The 19,818-nt window shown below is 42.3% G+C and overlaps 1 protein-coding gene across 1 annotated transcript in view; it reads right to left on the reverse strand.

Annotated features, from left to right (window-relative positions):
- Nucleotides 1-469: 469 nt before the first annotated feature.
- The window catches only part of LOC146189443 (uncharacterized), a 42,790-nt gene continuing 23,441 nt past the window's right edge, over nucleotides 470-19,818 (reverse strand). The window contains exons 2-10 of the mRNA XM_084605269.1: nucleotides 14,988-15,034; nucleotides 14,225-14,263; nucleotides 13,562-13,597; nucleotides 12,288-12,381; nucleotides 10,935-11,074; nucleotides 9,804-9,851; nucleotides 8,334-8,369; nucleotides 7,507-7,666; nucleotides 470-576 (exon numbers count right to left, since the gene is read on the reverse strand). Coding sequence (XP_084461395.1) covers nucleotides 470-576; nucleotides 7,507-7,666; nucleotides 8,334-8,369; nucleotides 9,804-9,851; nucleotides 10,935-11,074; nucleotides 12,288-12,381; nucleotides 13,562-13,597; nucleotides 14,225-14,263; nucleotides 14,988-15,034 — 707 coding nt within the window. The remainder of the gene's footprint in view (nucleotides 577-7,506; nucleotides 7,667-8,333; nucleotides 8,370-9,803; nucleotides 9,852-10,934; nucleotides 11,075-12,287; nucleotides 12,382-13,561; nucleotides 13,598-14,224; nucleotides 14,264-14,987; nucleotides 15,035-19,818) is intronic.

Genomic DNA, 19,818 nt, shown 5'->3' on the forward strand with positions numbered 1-19,818 from the left:
GTGTCCGTGGATGAGGATCAAATATTCCTTCTCCAGTGATGAATAATTTCTTTCTAGTGGCTACGCTCCTGGCTCACGTGTGCCGCGGGTTGCAGGTAACCTTCATTCTGCTGGAGGTCAACTGCGCCCACCGCACCATAATCAGTATCTATCTAGATAATGAACAGCCTGTCTAGGAAGGGTAGCTTCATGGCTCCCATCAGTGATGGTGCACGAGAGATGGCTGAACATAATTTCTTCCTGATCCCCCTGCTGCCAGCGTCCTAAATGAGCTTGCAGGCGCACACAGTTCCGAATGCTCTAGCGGTACTATTTAGCCATCCCGAGATAGCGGCGAACTACTCTCACATCTTGAGGCGCATGAAACTCCGCAATCACCCGAAATGTCTCTGAATCACGAGATATCTGCACCTTCAGATATCTGTTCCTGGATCACGAGATATCATTGGTATCGAAATTCACCTCGATATCAAAGGAGGCACTTGGGCAAGGCAGATTTGCCTTTTGTCGAATTCAGCGTGGCGCCAGCCAGACTGAGCTTTCCGAGAACGTCTCTCAGGTCACCACTATCCTCCACTAAAGCGTGGGAGTAAGTTCTAATGTAGTCTAAATAGGTGAGAAAATGATGTCACCTATTACCCAATCCATCAACCTTTGGAATGTGACTGGGAGGAAGAGGAAGAGGAAGAGCAGGAGAGGCAGGGAGGTTTACCGGTAAGAGAAACCGTTTTGATACCTTGCACTGGGGGAAGGGGGTGAGTGGAATATAATTGGTGGGCAAGAGATGGATGGGTGAAGTCAGTATACCAACATCAAAGCCATATCACGTCACCATCACGCCCCAGTCACATCCCGTTAAATAGTGCCTGAGAGGCCTTCACCGCCGATAATCGCCGCAGCCGCTGACCTAGAATCTGGATTTCAGTCAATGGGCATTCATTGTCGTTCCGCACTGTATATGGGGCACTCACAAAGAATGTGGCTTATAGTCTCGTCGAACTCGCCCTTTGCACATGCAGGGCTATTTGCGATACCTATCGCAAAAGAATAAGAGTTTGTAAACGCTACACCAACCAACAGGCGGCACAGTAAAGTTTCTTCACGTCGGGGTAGACAAGGTGGAAGCAGGAGCTTCTGGCCAGGGTCCAGGATCCAGGAATTTTAAGCGGCAGTTTGCAAGCTGGCCAGAATTCCACAACGCAATCGTGTGCTGCCACGCAAGTGGGCAAAGCCTGCGCGCTGCGTCTACCCTGGCAAAAGGGATCAACACACAATCGCCGTCTTGGTGGGCTGTTCGCGCGACCTCGTCCGCCCGGAGATTGCCCGCTATGCCACTGTGTCCTGGAAGCCATTGCTAGATGATGCCATGTCCTCCATTTATGGCATACTGCTGAGGGTCTCGTATTTCCGCGACGAGTTGCTCATGACCTCCACAGCAAAGAGCCAACTTTAAGGCTTGCAGGGCTGCTTGTGAATCCGCGAAAATAGACCACCGCTGAGGGCCGTGCTGACTGATATGCCTAATTGCGACACGAAGAGCGGTTAGCTCTGCGGCTGTTGAAGAAGTCCGGGGCATTGTCCTAACTTTTATTTCTGTAGTAGTTGCGGCGATGGCCATGGAATCTGAAGAACTCACGGCATTCACTGAACTGTCGGTGTAGACGTGCTGGAGCTCCGGAAAAATCAAAGAGCATTCTCTTAAATCCAAACAAGCCTCCGTGATACAAAAATGCCGCTTCGTAATCATCACTCTGTAGCACGTTACCCTCATGTACCCCTTCCATACGTCATGCGTCGACAAGAATGCCCCATCAAGGTTCGGGACTACCTCGTTTGTTCTCAAAAAGACGCTAGCGTCCATTTGTGTGAGCTCATTTAGCCACCCATAGTCCACGAGTAAACGTCAGAAACGATCGTTGTATAGTCTAATTATAAATAAATAAATAAATAATATCTCGCTTGGTAATCTCTAATGACACTAAAAACGGTATATAAGACCTCTGTCGAGACACGGCAGAGCATTGCATTGATTACCTGCCTTCAGCGAGTACCGACGCGCCTAGGATTACATTTCCAGACCAGCTGGTCATCCCTTTTCTATGTGGTGCATAAACGCGGTTTTTTCTCATCCGAAAGCATCTGTAATGTCAGTTGGAACGTTATGATCTATTTTGAGCGCGAACAGTAATTCTATCAGACTATGCTATATACACCGTAAGGAGACAGAAATTGCGAACAAAATGTCAGAATTTAGGAATTCAAGAAGTTACAACGGCCATTCAAGCTCTGAGTCAAAGAATGGCGGATTAATGCAATAGTATAACAGGGCTTTTTAATCATTTCCGCCAATATCGTTTTAGCAATTAAGAAAAATGTATGCCCCTTCATAGTTGCTGCACGCGAAGGTAGTTGTTCTTTATAGCTCTTGTAGCCATGAATTAGGAATGCGCCAAAATGAACGTTTCGCCAATGGTTGCACTTGACTCCGATGCACTGTTCTGTAATAATTTAGGGCCTTCCTTTTGACAGAAATTACTGTGTAATTGCAAACAAATTGGGTATATTATTCTTGTTTTTCGTCTTTATTGTCGTCTAAAAGCTGGGCGCTAGAAAAACCTTAGCCAGACGCCATTAAAAGATGCATTGAATGGGTCCATATGTCAGCACTGCGTTTGCAGCATTTGCAATTTTTGTGATGCAGCGAAGTAATAAAATACGGAGCCCAGGTTTGCTTAACTCGTTTGGCAAGGCAACGAGCAGGAGTAGTCCCCGATGCCTATGCATAGGGCAAGGCGTTCTGTTATTTGAACCAGTAATTGTCCCTGTCACGTGTGTCGTAGGGGCCGCGCACTTCCTGGGTGCAGTTTGCTATGATCGTTGAAACAGCTGCTCCAGCGGCGAATAGATTTGGTTCTCGTCCAAACAGACCTGGTACAAATACTTTCATAACGAAACAGATGAAACAGCGCCGCACGTGTAATACGAACAAAAAATAAACTCAAAATTCAATGTCGTCACTCGCGCCACTTGCCCAATTCTGCTTTTGGCGTTTCCGAAAGAAATAGAACCCAGAATCTGTCCAGAAAGTGTTTCCCACACGTGCTTTATCCCGCACCAACGAGGCTCTCCATTGTTCATGGTGCAGAAAACGAATAAAGCTACTACCATTGCAGCAGTAAGAAAAAACATTTAATGAAGGTTATCGCAGATAACATGTTATACAATGTAAACAGCACTGTCTGTTTGTACAGTGCTTTTAAACAACAATACCAGCGGCAGTTAACATGTTATACAATGTAAATAGTCCTGCCTGTGTGTGCGGTGCTTTTAAACAACAATACCAGCAGCGTTGTAGCGTCGTAGTCGCCGCATCCATGAAAAACAAGAATAGAGCTCGCACTCGATAAATGCTAAAGGGGGTTATAGTCCTCGAGGCACTCCTTTACCTACCTCACGAGGTTCTCACTCGATAAACAAGCAGGAGGGAAAAGCGGACAGTACAGACTGAAATCCATGCAATGCGAACGAGAGCACTCGGGCGGCGCGGTAAGACCGGGGCCAAGTGAAAGCAGCGACATGATTTCTGGTTGATGCGCACAGCAAGGCGTCGTGCAGACGTGCCGACCGAATACAGCCGGGTGCCGCACCTCCGTTGTCGGCGACGTGGCGCCATCGACGATATTGTACGGCGACTTATGACGCGCCGCTGCCGGCGGTGTATCACGTTGGCCTAAATAGAATAGACACAACAGTAAATAGGCCTAAATTTTTTTCCTTGCGCACTGCAAGCTTCACGCTCAGAGAAACAATCAAATGGCGTTCTAGCTGGCGCCTCTCTCTTTCGCATTGCTCCAACACGTTGTAAACTTTACTCAGGATGATTTTAATTTACCGTGATCTAGCGCTGTATGTTTTGTGCCTAAAGTGTACACCTGCGGACGGTCGCAACGCCATTATTATTGTCCCAGTCTTCTCTCCACAACGCAATTGGATGAATCAAATTGAAATTTGCAGTAAAACTAGAAAACTGGCCTTATTCTTACGTCAATAAACAAGGCTATCGCAAAATATATCGAACGTTTCCAAACAAATACTGCCCAAAACATAACGGCTACCGACGAGTTCAGAGGCAGCAAAACGGCCTCTCGCAAACGTTGGCACCGGCAATTGTCGGCGATTATCCAGTCTCAAACTCGCAGGGAGTTTCAAAACAAGAGGTTACAGTGAAAGCCACTTGTGTTTTCATACGCTGCTATTGCTAAAATGTGATGTTTCATTTGTTTTCCGGGTGTCGCGTTATTGCTTTAATAAATTCAGCGCCGTCAGCAGATCCGAAGTGTTTAAAGACGCATCCATCACCGCAGTGTAAGGCGACATAAAACAGTCTGTGTCGGTAATTCCTGCGCAGCTGCGACCGTCAGGAGGTTGATTCATGAGGTGTAAGCCAGTGTAAACCCAGGTCAGGGATGTCACCGTGATTTAAATAACAAGTGTCGTGTACATTTCTCTATTTTTCATCGTGGAGGAAAAATGCTAGCTTTCTCTTTTTCTGTTACGACGAACGGTATACCTTTTACGTGTTGTCGAGTGGTCGCACAACAGTGAATGTTTGGGGTGCCATGGGCTGCCAGGGCTTAGTATCTTGCATAAAATTCAAGGCTGGATGACAGAGGAGGCATACATCGAGATCATGGAGAATGTTTTGATGCCATATGTGTTGGATATTGGCCCTTTCCGGAAGGCGTCTTCTCGTTTCAACACGATTGCGCTCCAATACACAAGGTGCAAGGGGCGCATGCCTTTCTGGACAACAATGCCGTAATGCAGGTGTAGTGGCTAAGCCGCAGCCCCGACCTATACATTATCGAAAATGTTAAGGACATGATGAAAGCAAGGCTCTCGAGACGTTCATGCTCCAGTTCCCCCATTTCGGTTATGCTCCGGTTTGCCATTCAAGAAAAGTGGAAGCTTCTGCAGGCGGATATTTAACTGGTGGACGGGCTTTATCAGTGCCTTCAGAAGCGCATAGACGCAGTGAAACGTACTCGTGGTGGAGCGACTCGCTTCTTGATAGTTTTATGAAGTGCTTGTTGCTTTCTTGTTTTGTTTTCTCCTTTACCTGGCCGGTGACAAAAGTTCGTACCCAGTATCTGTCACACTGGAGCACCTGTTTAAGCTATTATGAGCAAGGCGTCGTTGTGTCTGATGCTGCTTTCTTGACACCAGGGGAGGTATTATACAACTGCGTTCAGTTGACGTTCAGCTCTGAACGCTCCGTGATTGGTTGGAAACACTTTCGCTCAAAGCCTCTCAGAAGGTGCCGTGACGTAAAAGTGTTCAGTTCCGAGAGTTTGAGCGGAAGCGCTTCCAACCAATCAGAGAGCGTTCCGAAACTGAACGCCAACTGAACGCAGTTCTGTAATACCGGCCCAGTGGTGGATATTTTTTTCTTTTCCGCTGTGCAGACGAAACTATGCTTCTAGCGCTCTGCAATTCCATAGATGAGTCTATGTACAATGCTGTTATGTATTCGTAAGTTGCGTCCAATGGGCAGTAAGCTCCTTTATTATCTTCATATTTTCTTCACCGAATACGTTTATACTAGAGGTTGTTTGTGCGCTGTTACGAGCAGCGGAGATGGCTTTATTTACCCAGCTTGCCTTGTCTGGCTATTTTTGTTGCTGTTGAGGAGGTTTTTTGCTTCTTCAGCGGTTATCCCCCTGCCATTTGATTTCCGCTTAATCGGGACGGAGATCGGCATCGGAACCGATACCAGGGAGAGGTTATTAACCTGGATCAGGGTGCTGATCAAAATTGAGGATTTAGGTCCTAGTCAAAGCTAGCTTTCATATATGCGGATTATTAGTCCTTCTACTCCAATCAACACTTCCTCTTGAGTGACCTTCGTAGTTTGCTGAAAAACGTTTTGAATGTGCTTAAAAACGTACTAATATTCTGTGGCTTTGCTTACAACATGGCTTTCGTATTTTTTTCCACATTCAACATCTTTTGCATTATCAGCTATCTTTTCTCAAAAGGGCTTGAATTTGGCAGGAGTGGAAAAAGTGACATTTACTGATGGCATCTATATGATGGCTTTTTTAACAGGTTTTCGTTGCGTACGTTGAAAATGAAGGGTTTCTAGCTGCGTTAGCGCGCCTTCTCCCCTTCCACTTTTTCGTTATTAGTGCTATTATCTAGCCCTGAGATCCATAGCTCATATGGCCTCAGTCTCTCTTATTAATTAGCAATATCCATTTAGTGAGAAATAGACAAAACAAAATTCAAAATGGCAACGTTTGCTTTCTTTAGCAATTTTTATTTACAAAGAAGTGTTCAGAGCCAATAATATTTCAGACTTGTTTATTGCATCGTGAGGAAAAGTTGAAAGTTATTCCGCCGTTACAGACGTTTACAGGTTTCATCTGTAACAAATATTTGCCATGCTTTGCCCACCTAGTTCAGGAACCTAGAAAGAAGATTCAAATATGCACTGAGAACTTCGAAACTGTCTTTCGTGACGTATATAAATTGAGTATCATGCAAATAGATACCTCGTACATAACTGCTCCTAGGATTCCCTGTGCAGCTGTCACCTATTATGTGCAATGAATCTGTAGTTTTTTGTTAGAACTGTCAAAATAGGGTCTTGATTTAGTGCACTTTATGGCACATTTCTTTTGACAGATTGGCTAACGGACGGATGGACGTCTAAATACGAATGGAGGGACTGAAGGAAGTACTAGCGGGCGGACATTTGATAAAAACGCACAGAGCAGAGGCGACCATCACCTCGCCAAACACACTGAAGCTGATATATTCGTTCTGTTTTGCTGCAGTTTTTGTTATTTATTGTTTTCTGTGGAAACCATTTCCTATTGACTAAATCCAGCTACTGCTCGGGAGATATCGATTTTTCGCTTGCTTTAGAATCAGTCCTGCGCCCATTTTTCCTTATCAGGCAGAAAGGCAATATGCACGAGTTTTCAAAAAATCTGCGTCTTGTCATTTTCTTCCGCTTTTAGTCTTCATTTGGAGATCTTCCTAACTTTTTAAATGTTTCTCTACACAGAATTGCGAGGAGAGTACTGGCTGACGCAATATTTTATGAGTTTTGCTGTAAACATTCAAAGTGAAAGCAGAAGAATAATTGGTCATAAATCTGGTGAAGACGTACTTGCTGAATATGTTCCCCACCCTGAATGAAGTTGGTTACACATAATGAATTGTCTTTTTCTTTACGAGCAATGCTGGCCGCAACACTAGAAACATTATATAAAAACCGTACTCGCCCTTCCCATATCACAGCTCTTGATAAAAAAAGTATTACGTTTCTTCAGAGCCATTGCAAGGCTCAAAAACGTGGGGTGGTTTGGAAGACCATATATAATCTTTGACAGCTAAATATGAATTGCATTTATTATGACCATTGCCTCCAGTACAAATATAAACGAAAGATCACAAATATTTAAGGTTTGATAAATCAATAATGACTTCGCATCTTACATTGGGCGGAGGCCTTGATTGTAGCCGAAAGTGCAAGAAGCGGTGTCTTCAACGTGAGAGTGGCGCTTGCAGCGATTCCGCCCAACAGATCAACCACGGCGCAGGCAAGACCGTTTATGAGGTTGCCTGAGTCCGAGGTGATGAGGGTGTTCAGCAGGCACTGCGGGCGGCCGAATTGATCAGTGTTATTTTGCGTGATGAGGTTGTGTAGTATTTTATTTTATGCGCAGTTCATATTAGTGGGATATTATATATTAAATTTAGAAATCTGCAAAAATTGTTGATATGATGTGACTGTTTAGGCAGTCATATCCTCTTATGATAAGCGAATTCCGCTAGAGCAGTGAATATCATGGGTACGTGTCTACCTGACATATGCAAATGACACGTACAATGTATCTCGACAATTTCAAGGTGGTTTAGAGTTTGCATTTCTCTAACAAACACGCTTCTACACGATGTCTTAAATACAGCCGTGATGAGTAACGAGGTAGCCGGTGGCCGTGTGATGATAACACCGTGCAAAATCGTATTTTTTAAGAACGCGTTGTACCAAACAAGGTCTGATATCCACACTCTCTTCTTTTCAGCACCCATCGTTAAATCCTATTATTACAGCACGTCCGCACTCATATATCGTATGTTCTGAATTGTATGCTTTGGTCTGTTTAACAAAGGTTAAAAAGCTGTTTTTATGTGAGTCTTCATTCAAGAATGAATGTTGAATATTTGTTTGTTATTTTACTTTTTACAGGTTTAGTTTTTTATAAACTCTAGTACCGCGCTTATAAGAAACATTTCTTAAATTTGTACTGGCATAGCCTTACCGCCAAAGTCTTCAGAAGATTTCCAAGCAGCTCGTCCTGTAATTAGAACAAAAGTGAGAAGATTGAAGAAAAAGATTGGTACGAAGTAATGGCAGCACAACAAAGACCTCAACAATGTCTAATATTTTTTTCGCCTTGCAGCCTTGCTTTCATGACCAGGCTCGATAAGCGCTATGGCGCTACAGATTGCTCTTTATCGTGGTCAGAAATCTGGCGCCATATTTTAGCAAAGGTGCACTTAAGTTACTGTAGGTACGGTGATCTTTACGACAAAATATTAGGGACTTAGAGGAAGAGTTTTATGCTTATTAGCCGCACGTTCGTTTGACTTCGAATCATACAGAAGCAAAATATATTTTAATTCCTATCATGCAGTGCTTCAAATCCAAAAACAAATTACATTTCTTTTATAATAACGACAAAGGCTGGTTCCTAGCAGCGTGAAAATGAAAAGAAAAGAACATTCCATGCAGTCCACAATAACGCTGCTCATTTGAGTTCATTATCTTTTAATTCACTCATTTGTCCAAGCGCACCAAAAGAAAAAAGTATTGTCGGAACTGCCATATACGCTGTATTACTTCAAAACTGTTAATACTGCTTTAGAGCTTATCATGTTCCAAAACTGCCTTGAAATAGTATTTTTTACGGTAGAATGGAACGAGGAGCAAAACCAAAGCCGCTTCTTAATTATTCGAGCCATAACAACTGGTATGCTAACAAAGCACAAAGTTAATACTAAGGCTATGCTTGTTACTTTCTTGAAAAGAACCTCAAGCTAACAGCTGCTTAACTGAATTACAACGGGCATTTGACTGTTATACAGTGCAAGTGTTTTGCGCATAGACAATCTCACAAAGACTTAACAATAATAACGATAATAATTGGCTCACAGGAAGGGAAATGGAAGGCGCAGTATCTGTCACACTTGTGTCTGTGGACACCTGAACCGCGCCGTAAGGGAAGGGAGTAAGGTGGGAGTGAAAGTGGAAATAGAGAAGGAGGAGCCGTAGTGGAGGGCTACGGAGTAATTTCGACCACCTGGGGATCTTTAACGTGCGCTGACATCGCACAGCACACGGACGCCTAAACTGCTTTTATGGTAACACAGGCAGGCCTGCCGCAATGGAGGGGATGAACACTACATCAGCCACGTTCAAATGAAAAATATTTGCGTTGCCTGTACATGCTCTTGGTAAATTTAAGAACAATTTGAATGTCTGAGGTTTGTGCCTTCGCATCTCACTGAAGGAATAGAGCCAGAGAAATCGCAACGTACAAAACAAATTACAATGCTTGTAGTGAGACCTTTCCTGTTAAACTGCGCTGTGTTGACCTCTGATGGCATCCTATGCAAGCGCGATGCTTGCAATAAACCTATTAAACCAACCGATGCTATCAAACCAACCCCAATGAGCTACATATATGGCATAACCGAATGTTTGCCACCAAGCGGATTTAAAAGCTTACCGTCGCAAGTTCACCATTTTCACAGAGCAGCAGGGTGTCATCAATGCACTGGAAAGGAATCATTTGGAAACATCAAGGTATGTCGCCAGCCTTCACTATTGCAGGCCTCCAAATAACGCCTATCACTGGAGGAGATAAATCACACATATCGCTTTCACTTAGATTTTTGACACGTCCTCATAAAAGATTTATTCATATTTAATATCCTCTGAAGAGGTCAGCAATTGACTTCTGCCTCCAAACAGGTTAAAATACAATGTTTATTTTGTGTTACGGACCTATAGATGTACAGGAGTGAGATACGTGAAAGACGATGTTTAGTTTTGCATAGCTAATAAGGCAGCAGGCATAAAGAGCATCGAAAGTAGTATTCTTTACTCTAATCTTCCGCTGTCCACAACTATGCAAACTTTGTGCATTCTTTTGGCATGGAGCTTCAGGAACTAGTATATCAGGTGAATCGCTTTCGTTGGCTGCCTCCTGATAATTTAAAACATATCGACGGTTAAGAATATCTTCCACTGCATCAAAACTTGTGCAGCTGGATTGTGACGCTGCACAGACTATGCATGCCAAATTTAGTGTTGGTCTTAATAATTTAACTAAGTGAGTTTTAGGCACAAAACAATTATGGGTCCAAAATAATAGTATGAAAAACATTTCTAACAGTAATAAAAATATGTAGTGAAAGAAGTGGTATATGGCGGTGAAAATATGTTGTTATTGTTACCGCCTGCGTGTGTGAAACGGCAAAGCCGCTCTCGGGGAGAAAAACTGGCCATCGGCTTAAACCGACTGGCATAAACATAAATGCGGTGGACGCCGCGGTATCACGAATTGCGTGCTTAAATATGGTAAAAATCTGCACCATACCTACAAGATGCGAGTATTTGAACCGAAGTATTTTCTTTCAATTTTCGATCGTTTCTGCCCTAGAGTTTTGTACATGCTAAAGAGGAATTCTAATTTCTGGATAAACAGTAAGAAAGAAAAGTGTTTTCATCGGAAAAAGCTGGAAAGTGCGCATCCTCGTAGATGTTAGAGATTTAAAGCTTTACTTAATACTTGTAATCCATCAGTGTTGCAATCGTAACAGCAAATGCACGAGACATCTCTGACGATTCGGCTTACCTCTGCAAGGTTAAGGTCTCCCGGAAGCGTAACAGTTATCGGTTCCTTGCAAGTTTCTCCACCTGACAGGATTGTTTTGCATCCGGACACGCGGGTTATAGCACACAGTGGCTTAATCAATCTCGTGAGGGTGCCCAAACCTGCGCCGGCATGAAACAATGTGCAACGTCAATCATAACATTAAATAACATTTTCGAAGTCACACCAAAATGTGAGCTTCACTGAAACCCTACAGTTCTAGTTGAAGAATAATGTGTATGATTATTTTGGTAAAGCAAACGTTGCAATGTAGTGTGCCAATTTAGATCTGTGCTCAAAGATATTGCTATCAACTAAAAACCGCCAACGCAACGCGTGTGTTCGGAGGCTCTTGATGCTTGTTTGATTTCAGAACAGTCACGGCAATTAAATATCACCCATCTGATTTCAGACTAAAATTTACAGACGTGTATTTCGGACTTTGCAAGTAAAACAATGGTATTCGTTTGCTTCACTGCGTTGGCGAGATAGCAAAAAAAAAAATGCGGCTACTCAGATAATAAACCGTTTTAGCTTACCGTGATCCGCGATCCGCTACCGTGATCCGCCACTTAGCGTTCAAATGCGCATGCCCAGACCCCCCTTGACACCGATAGATGGCGCCACATACTGGACATCGGCACACAGACCTGCCGCGTCGGGACCAATCAGCTTGGGCGCCCCGCCCACGCGCGGTAGAGAATCACGGTGGCGGATCGCGGATTACGGAAAGCTAAATCTCTCTAATAGGAATTCATATAGCCGACGAAATATATCGGTTTGCAATTGGTGACAGGACAAGCCCTTTGTTTAGGTAGAAAATGGCAGATAGAACCAAATGTGTGCTCATCAGTCATAGACTAATGTTAGTTATTTGCGAATATTGCTGCTGTGAATATGCGTAGGGAAGAATTTCGGCTGCTGCATCCACTTTTTTTTTTTTACTAAACCATGTGCCGGAATGAAAATATGGATACTGAAATAACTTCTTTCTTAGCGTAAAACGTTAGCAAGAAAACCTTACTTAAGAATCAATTTCATTTGCTGGAATGCTTCAGACTCCCACTCACACGACTAACTTGATTTTACATGCACAAAGTCAAGGGCGCAGTTATTATACCTCCGACATTCTGAGAACACAAGAGAAATTTCATGCTGAGTTAAAGTACTTTATGCATTTAAGCGCAAAGACTACGGAGATTGGATTGGATTGGAAAAACACATTTTTGTTTTGTTACATGTACTACAACCATCCGCAAATTCTGCAGAAGAAAACCACTACACCTGAAGCACTAAAGCAAGTGACAAATCAAGTGTCGCATTGAACCAACTCACTCAGGCCTAGGACGCTAAGTACGATTTCGAGGATTTCCAGCAAGGCCGCCAAAGCGCCCAAGAGGTTCAGTTCCAGCAGAGCGTCAATCAGGCACTGTAAGAAGAAGGCTTTTCAGTTAATATGATTCAACCGCATCCTCTTTGTAGGTGGAAACGAGACGCATGGTTACAAAAAGAAATTTGTTTGGCAGCGTACTGTGCGTTTACATGTATGCAGAGGATATGATGTATTTATCGTTGTACTGGCTAAATTTGAAATAAACTTCGCGTACGCTGAGCTGTCGCGCTGGAGATCTACCATTAAAGTATATACGGCTATTCCATGACCACAGCTCACTGAGAAATGTGACGAAGGCAATAAATGTTTCTTTTTTTTTAGTTTACATCATTTTGTAGTCTATCGAATTTGTTTGTAGAGAGTGTGACAGTGACAGCTGCATTTCACATTCCGAAACCTGGTGCCTACAAAATTATTATGCGCCGTGGTTATAAACGCGCGAAGCCTCCGTTATCAATGGGGAATAGTGGTATAGCAGCTTGTTTGAGAGACCGCCTAGGGACGTCGCTTGCTATTCAAGCTGTGAATGCCCCACGGGATACATTTTGCTGTCGATCATGTTTTGGTCAAACAAGAACCATTAATATTATATCGCACGCCGATTGCAGTGGTGTGGCTCGCTTTTTGTATCACGCCTTGTAAATAACCGAACTGAACGTTTCGATCTAACTCCGCCAATCAAGATGCCTTGGAGCAGTCCAGACACGCCTCAGGGAGAGAGAGGAGAGGGGGAGGGGATAAGGAAATTATAGCTCTTCCTGGCCTTCTGGGGCAGTGTCGTCGAGTAGTTGTAAAATGTGTGTCCGCTATTAAAGTCTTCGTCGTGTCCGCCGCCTCGGCAGAGGAAGGCTCTTGCGACACCGGTATCCTTTTTTAATCGATATTCTAATACCTCCTTTTACACTTCATTGCCTGCACGTTGCAGTCTTTTTGGACCACACGAGCCTATTGGGCAGGCTAGCTGATTGCCCTTTTTTCTTACTTCACTCGCAAGAGCAATAAAAACATTTCGATATTTTAGCTTTTTATACCAACGCTAAAACATTGTCTTCCTGATAATTTCATCAGAGTGCTCTGGCGCAGAGAAGTTGTTCGGGCTTTTTCTTACTTGATAATTCTTATTATTTCAGTAAGACTTTTTAATTTGGTCAAGTACGCGCATGCGCATGAGCTACAGCTGCTCGAATGCAGAAGTCCACAATGCAACTATACTCACCACAACAACCTGTACCACGCCATCCAGGACATCTTCCTGTGCATCAAAAAGAGGTAAAAAAAAGATATTGTATCGTGTAAATAAAACCACGGTGTTATAGTACCTTAAAATACATGTTGCCAACGAAATACAAACAATGAGAGCTAGCTGCAAATTGAAAAAACCCAGTTCAGGTACCACGTTAGTTTCGAAAAATATCAGATGTTCTAAGGTAACTAGCTAATGGGAACATTACATGGACGATAGTGTCCTTCTTGCCCACATGCGCAATAGAGTATTGTGAAGCAGAAATTGCAATCGTATTTATTTTTTTGGGATGATGCTTTCACAGCATACGTCTTTAGCATTACGTGCCCCGTATTATCATTAAAATTACCGATGTACGTAGAAGCTGGACGCCTTCGATACGTTTCTGCATGCCATTTTCATGGCATCAAGTCCCTAGTTCTTTCCCTGAGGGCTTAAGGTTTGCGTGAGGGATTTTGAATGCCACACGCACTTCTTTCTACATGAGTTTTCATTTTTCCCTATCACCTTTTTTTAGCACTAATCTCCACACCTGTTCTTTACCCATAAGGGTTCTCTGTCTCCTTATTGAGATTATTTTTCACCAACCATATATTTTATCTTTTCATTCATTTTCAATGATAACGGTGTTCTTACCGGTGTGCCGTTGCAGAGATCCAAAGAATTTCCAATGCACTGCAACAAATAATGTTATCGCCGTTAGGTATTGACATAGTAAGGTATCAACACACTTATGTGTTTTTGATGCTATACTAGGTAATGAAAACCTCGATCGCATGCTGCGTACCCTCACTTATGAATGTAGCCTTTGGAGGGGTCAATGAGGCTTATTGGTTGGTATTGAAGGTTTTGTGTTTTAACGAATACACGCTGCAGTCCAGTAGGTATTCGAATTTCACAAACATCAGGTGTATATTGAAGAAAGCAATTTAATATAAAAATGCTTTATTTTGTATCTACCTCTAAACATAACAATATACATTCAAGTTTGAAGGAGGCAAGATCCATTTTAGACCCCCGAACACAAACAATAGCGTACTTGAACATTCTTCAGCCCATACTGTCTAGGGAACTTTAATAGTGACTAGCTATGGATTGCATTATGTTAAAAAATAAAGAAATAACAGCAGGGATTGTATTGCCTTTTAGTACTTCAGCACAAAAAGTAAATGTTTATCCTAAAATTTGTAGTGCACAAAAGATGTTAATGCATTCATTAGCAACAGCTCTAAAGTATGCAATAAGATATATATAGCTTTAGCATGCTGGGGTCTCAATATTTGCTGATGGAGGAAAACGAAAATGCGGAACATAAAAGTCGCTTCAAATTTACCAGATCATAATGATTAACATAAGTGCCTCGGATGCTGGTGCTAATTTTTGCCGCCCTTTTACTCACCTCTCCGATGTTCAGGATGTTTGGAATAGTGGCATTGAGGCAGTCGGCTGCAAAGAAAACGATGTGTGTCAGAAGCATTTTACTCAGCCTTCTGTTGTCGTTGAAGACAATTAATCAGCTTTGTGCGGTGGCCCCAAGAACAATCATGATATACGAGGGTAGGCGAAGATTGACCAGCAGTTGCACTATGTTCTACGCAAGCAGAGTGACCGTCTACTTAGACCAAGCTTTTGTAGACACCTGAGGCACTCAAAGAAGGTGAAGTGGAAAATTAAAAAAAAAAAAAATGAGCAAGCCATAAGTCATTATGTACCAAGCTAAGGCTTTCAAAAAAGGAAGGTGCACGAGGAGGATGTAGGTTTAACATTTCAGTCTATTCTTACCATATTATGTTCGTATTTAAATACGTTCTTTTCTTTAAACTATCAAGTAATTATAACTCGTGAAACCCACTTCAATCGGAATTTTTTATGCAATATCGTGAAAGCAGCAAAAATAAAAAATTTCGAGTGAACTCCCATCATTATCATTTTATGTATATTTATTTGGTAGGAGCTACGCACAATGCACTACGAATCACTGTGCAGCTTTGAAGCTGCTTATTTATCCGTTTTGGTGTGCTTGGAAATTTTGTAACCTTAACTTGCTTCAAATGAACTTCTACATATCCATTAAATCATAACGGTGACAAAGGAAGACGTTAATATCCCCACTCAAGCACTCTTTTTCCGAAGCAGTTTTCCGCTCCTTGTGGTTGCAGCTTCAAACAACCAGAAGACTGGAATGTGATTCATGTAAGGCCACTATTACACAATAACTTCTCTTTCGATTTTTTTAGGATCTTATTATACACCCGTCCACCTAAATTATTGAAAGATCAAAGTGACAGCGAGGTGCAATGGAAAATATTAAGGTGCAAAAATAACAAGAAAAGTGCCAAATTAATATCCCCATGTGTCGCTGCTCTGAATTTGGTGAGTAAAGAAGGCCCCTGACAGGTACCCAGGTTTAATATATCAGCTGTTAGACGAATATCTACTCATGAAAATATTCTAGCCTCAATACTCACTGCTTAGAATCGTGAGCTCACTTACATTTGTTAAAAACAGTTCCGCGTGATTTCAAAAGCAAGTTTAGTCCAGGCGCTGTTGTCATAATCGGAATATAGTCCACGTGGCCATCGAAAATAGTTCTCTATGGCTTGCCAGGTGTTCTTCTAGAGCAGGAAGATTTCTTTATTCCGGGCTTTGTCTCTAGTACTAGCAGACAAAACACCACGCAGTAAAATTTAGTCATCTTTCTTTACCTTTTGCGAAAAAACACAATGGACTAGCCCGCCTAAGCTAACGTTTTAAGAAAGCTATAAAACAATTTTAATGCACTGGTGAAGTAATTTTAACAGTGCACTGTTATAAGAAATCCTAGAACTCTGGCAATTAGCAAAGACATCTTATTTCCGTAGGGCCTTACTAAACCTTGACCAACGGCTTTCGTCGATTATTAGGGAATCGACGCCTCTAAGCTTCGGAGCACCAAAGTTTCAAAGAATGATTGACGTGCATTGAAGCACGTTCATTGCACTCTCTTAATTTAGCACAGCAGTTCATGTTTTCACTTGACTTGTTATATTATATACAGGAATAATCCAAAGGAGTGTTTTATTGCAAAGAGTATCACTCATGAATGTCTGTCGGAGTGCAGAGGAAAGGAGGAGATCAATAAACGCATTCCTTTATCATAATTCGCAAGTTTGAGGGGTGCAGGGCTTGAAAGAGAAAAATGAGGTTGATTGCGATCGAATGAAGACGCCGTACATGTATCGCTGCTAAGCGGCCAAGGTTAATTAATTGGCGATAATGTCCATCAGTTGGAACGAAGAGCTGAGGTCGTCGGGAGACAGAGCATGAACGCGAGTAAGCAAGCAATGGAGCCTACACGCTCCCGTTTTGGTGACGAGGTGGAGACCGAAAAAATCAGATCCAAAATATATCAAATCAGTAAGGCAGAAGTATAGGTCCCCGTTTATCTGGATTTAAGCCTTTATCTATCAGCCGTGTATACGCCGAACTGTTTGTGTAAGTATTGGACAATAGTTATTTACCAGAAAGTAGAAAAAAATAGTTTTCACAACGTTTTACAACGCAAAGACTGAAGTCTTTCGCAGTTTGTTACCAAAATTTTAGTAAGCAGCCAATTCAATTTGTGAATCTAAATTCGAATCTCCTTGATTATAGATATCTTATTGTAAAATACTAGACTATGGTACGCAAAGAGATGCATTAAATGGATCAATCGGAAGAAAGGAGTGGGTAGCTAAGGTAATAACATATATTCAGGTCTGAAAATAAGACGCACACGTATCCATCGCTTGATAGCTGGGGCACGCAAAATGTTTAACAATACGTTCGAAATATTGCGTAGAAAAATTTATGAATGACGACAGTGGAAATCCTAAACATTAGAAATATAAGATTCAATTTTTAATAAAGTGACGCAGAGAGGCTGACATTTAGGAGAAGATATATTTAACTGATAACCTTCGAAGGATTTTTAAACACGAGCTGCAGATATTCTAAAGAAAACGCTAGAATTGACATTAAATACACTTTTTTTTTCTTTTTTGTCGCGTATTCTAAACGACATAACGGATTTTTAAAGGCCGTTATGAATGCAGGGCCTAATTTGGAGCAAGCCTATGTTAGTCTTTACAGGCCAGGTTTCTGTGTAATATTTACCTACGCTCAAGTTTTCAATGTCACCTGTTTCGTTATTGATGCCCAGAAATATTTATGCTGGTGGATGTTTCCCCAAGTGACCACAGGCTTCTTTCTGAATTTGTCACACTCATAGCCCTCCTTTTATTCTATTAAACTCTGCAGGTGATCTCCAACAAATCATTCACTATCCTTTCACTAGTCGTATAACGCCTCTCGATCGTTGAACCATCGTCTAGACAAAGAATGTGATCCTACAAGCCCAGAGTGCTCAAATAATACCAGTATATCTGAGCACTGTAAGAAAGAAACAGCCGCCTTACAAGGGCTGCTCCCTAGGACAGCGGGCATCAGGAGGGCTAAGACGAAGACGACGGCAGCCATGATTGAATGTACGATGTGGTTGACCTGGGGTGTCTGTTGGATGTGCAGAGGTGCCACAAGAGGTTGAGGGGACTTCAGAGGCTGCAGTACAGCGTATATATACGATTCGGATGCCTACGTCCATCATGTTCGACACGTGCGGCGCGAATCATCAAAAATGGATCAAATGCTTGCTGAAGGACAAATGTGATTCATATACACACGCTCTGAACGTCCGCATGATGTTCTTAGGTAACGCGTCCCACGGAGGCGAGGTGCACGGACGCACGAGTCTTCTCCGCCTAATTCGTGCAGTGCCATGGGACAGAACCGGATGTTATTCAGCTGTTTTGCAGAGCACCAAAGCGGGAACATAGCACAACGAATAATTAGAGCCCCGTCCTTTTGCAGCATTAGCAGTTTTGTCTTAACCCTTTCGCAATATATTTTTGCTGCACTCACGTGCTCCGAACAGTTTTTGAATGTATTTTGATCGCACTGAAAAACAAAGCTGGAGTCGACATAGCTCTAAACAGCAATTTTGCCTATAAAAGGAAGCTGCAGCTAATTGTCTGGCGATGCATGGTCGAAATATTCCCTGCGTCCTCAATTATTATATTTTTCTTGCGACGAAGGTGACACGAGAAGAATGAAATGCACCACCTGCATCCGGCAATTGTTCTTATGTGGTCATTGCTGCAGCGGCGCTGAACATGGAACGGTGCTGGTATCGACATTTTTCCCAACATGGGCTCGGAACAAAAACGCAAACAAAGGCACGTGTCGTAACTGTTGTGAATTCACGCTCCCCGTGCGTGCTTTCAAAGCGCTTTGCCTCTCGAACAAGTTAAATAAGATTCAAATGATCGCATTTCTCTGTTATAAATGGCTGTTCAAAACGGATTCGTATTGCTCCTGAATTATTATTGCGCGAGACCAGAACAACATGTTTCGTGCTGAATTTTTCCGCACAGTACAAGGTGCTATTTTCTTCAATTTTCTGAATGCTGCAAAACAAATATGACCGCAGGACGTATGGCTACTTCAGAGAACGCTCCTAATACACCCTAGTTGAGGAATTGGGTAGGATTAGAACATAGTAGCTAGTTAGATTAACCGTATATATCCAATGCGCTTGCGAAGTTGCTCACGCAATCCTTGCTTCCGGAATTAGTTTTGTGTTTACCGTGCTAATTAACACTAGTCCATAAAAGAACGTTTTCCAAACTATCTGAGGATTTAAGTTTTTACATGATTATTTTTCCGAGAGCAAACACATGGCAAAAGAAACAAGGCTGCTATTGAATTGTGTTTTAGCTAGGAACAATTGTAACCCATAGAGAGCCGCATACAGCCAAAAGCATAATTACAACGGTGTCATCGGTGTTATTGACATCAATCTAGCTTGGTACCTTCTCGATTCCAAAATAAGAAAATCACTCGTGAAGAAATAAACGAGTACGTAGTGACCAACACTATATGTAACTTCCACTTCTAAAGCATCGTAAATGGAGCCACTTGAACGACATCAAGAGCTAGCAACATTAAAAACGAAATTTGGAGCACGCCTACGGACTTCTGATGCTTACTTAAAAAGTAAATATTCGTTATATCTCTATTTTTACAAAGCTCTCATAGAGTATCAGTTAAATATTGAGAAAAGTGTGAAATCTAGCAGCACCTCACAGTAACACCACTAAGCTGTTTTTCATTCTAGCTCGTAATTTTTCAATGTTTTAGCCAAATCTAAAACG

Source organism: Amblyomma maculatum, chromosome 5 (genome assembly GCF_055883805.1).
Source record: "Amblyomma maculatum isolate TAMU_Amacu chromosome 5, ASM5588380v1, whole genome shotgun sequence".
NCBI lineage: Eukaryota > Metazoa > Arthropoda > Arachnida > Ixodida > Ixodidae > Amblyomma > Amblyomma maculatum.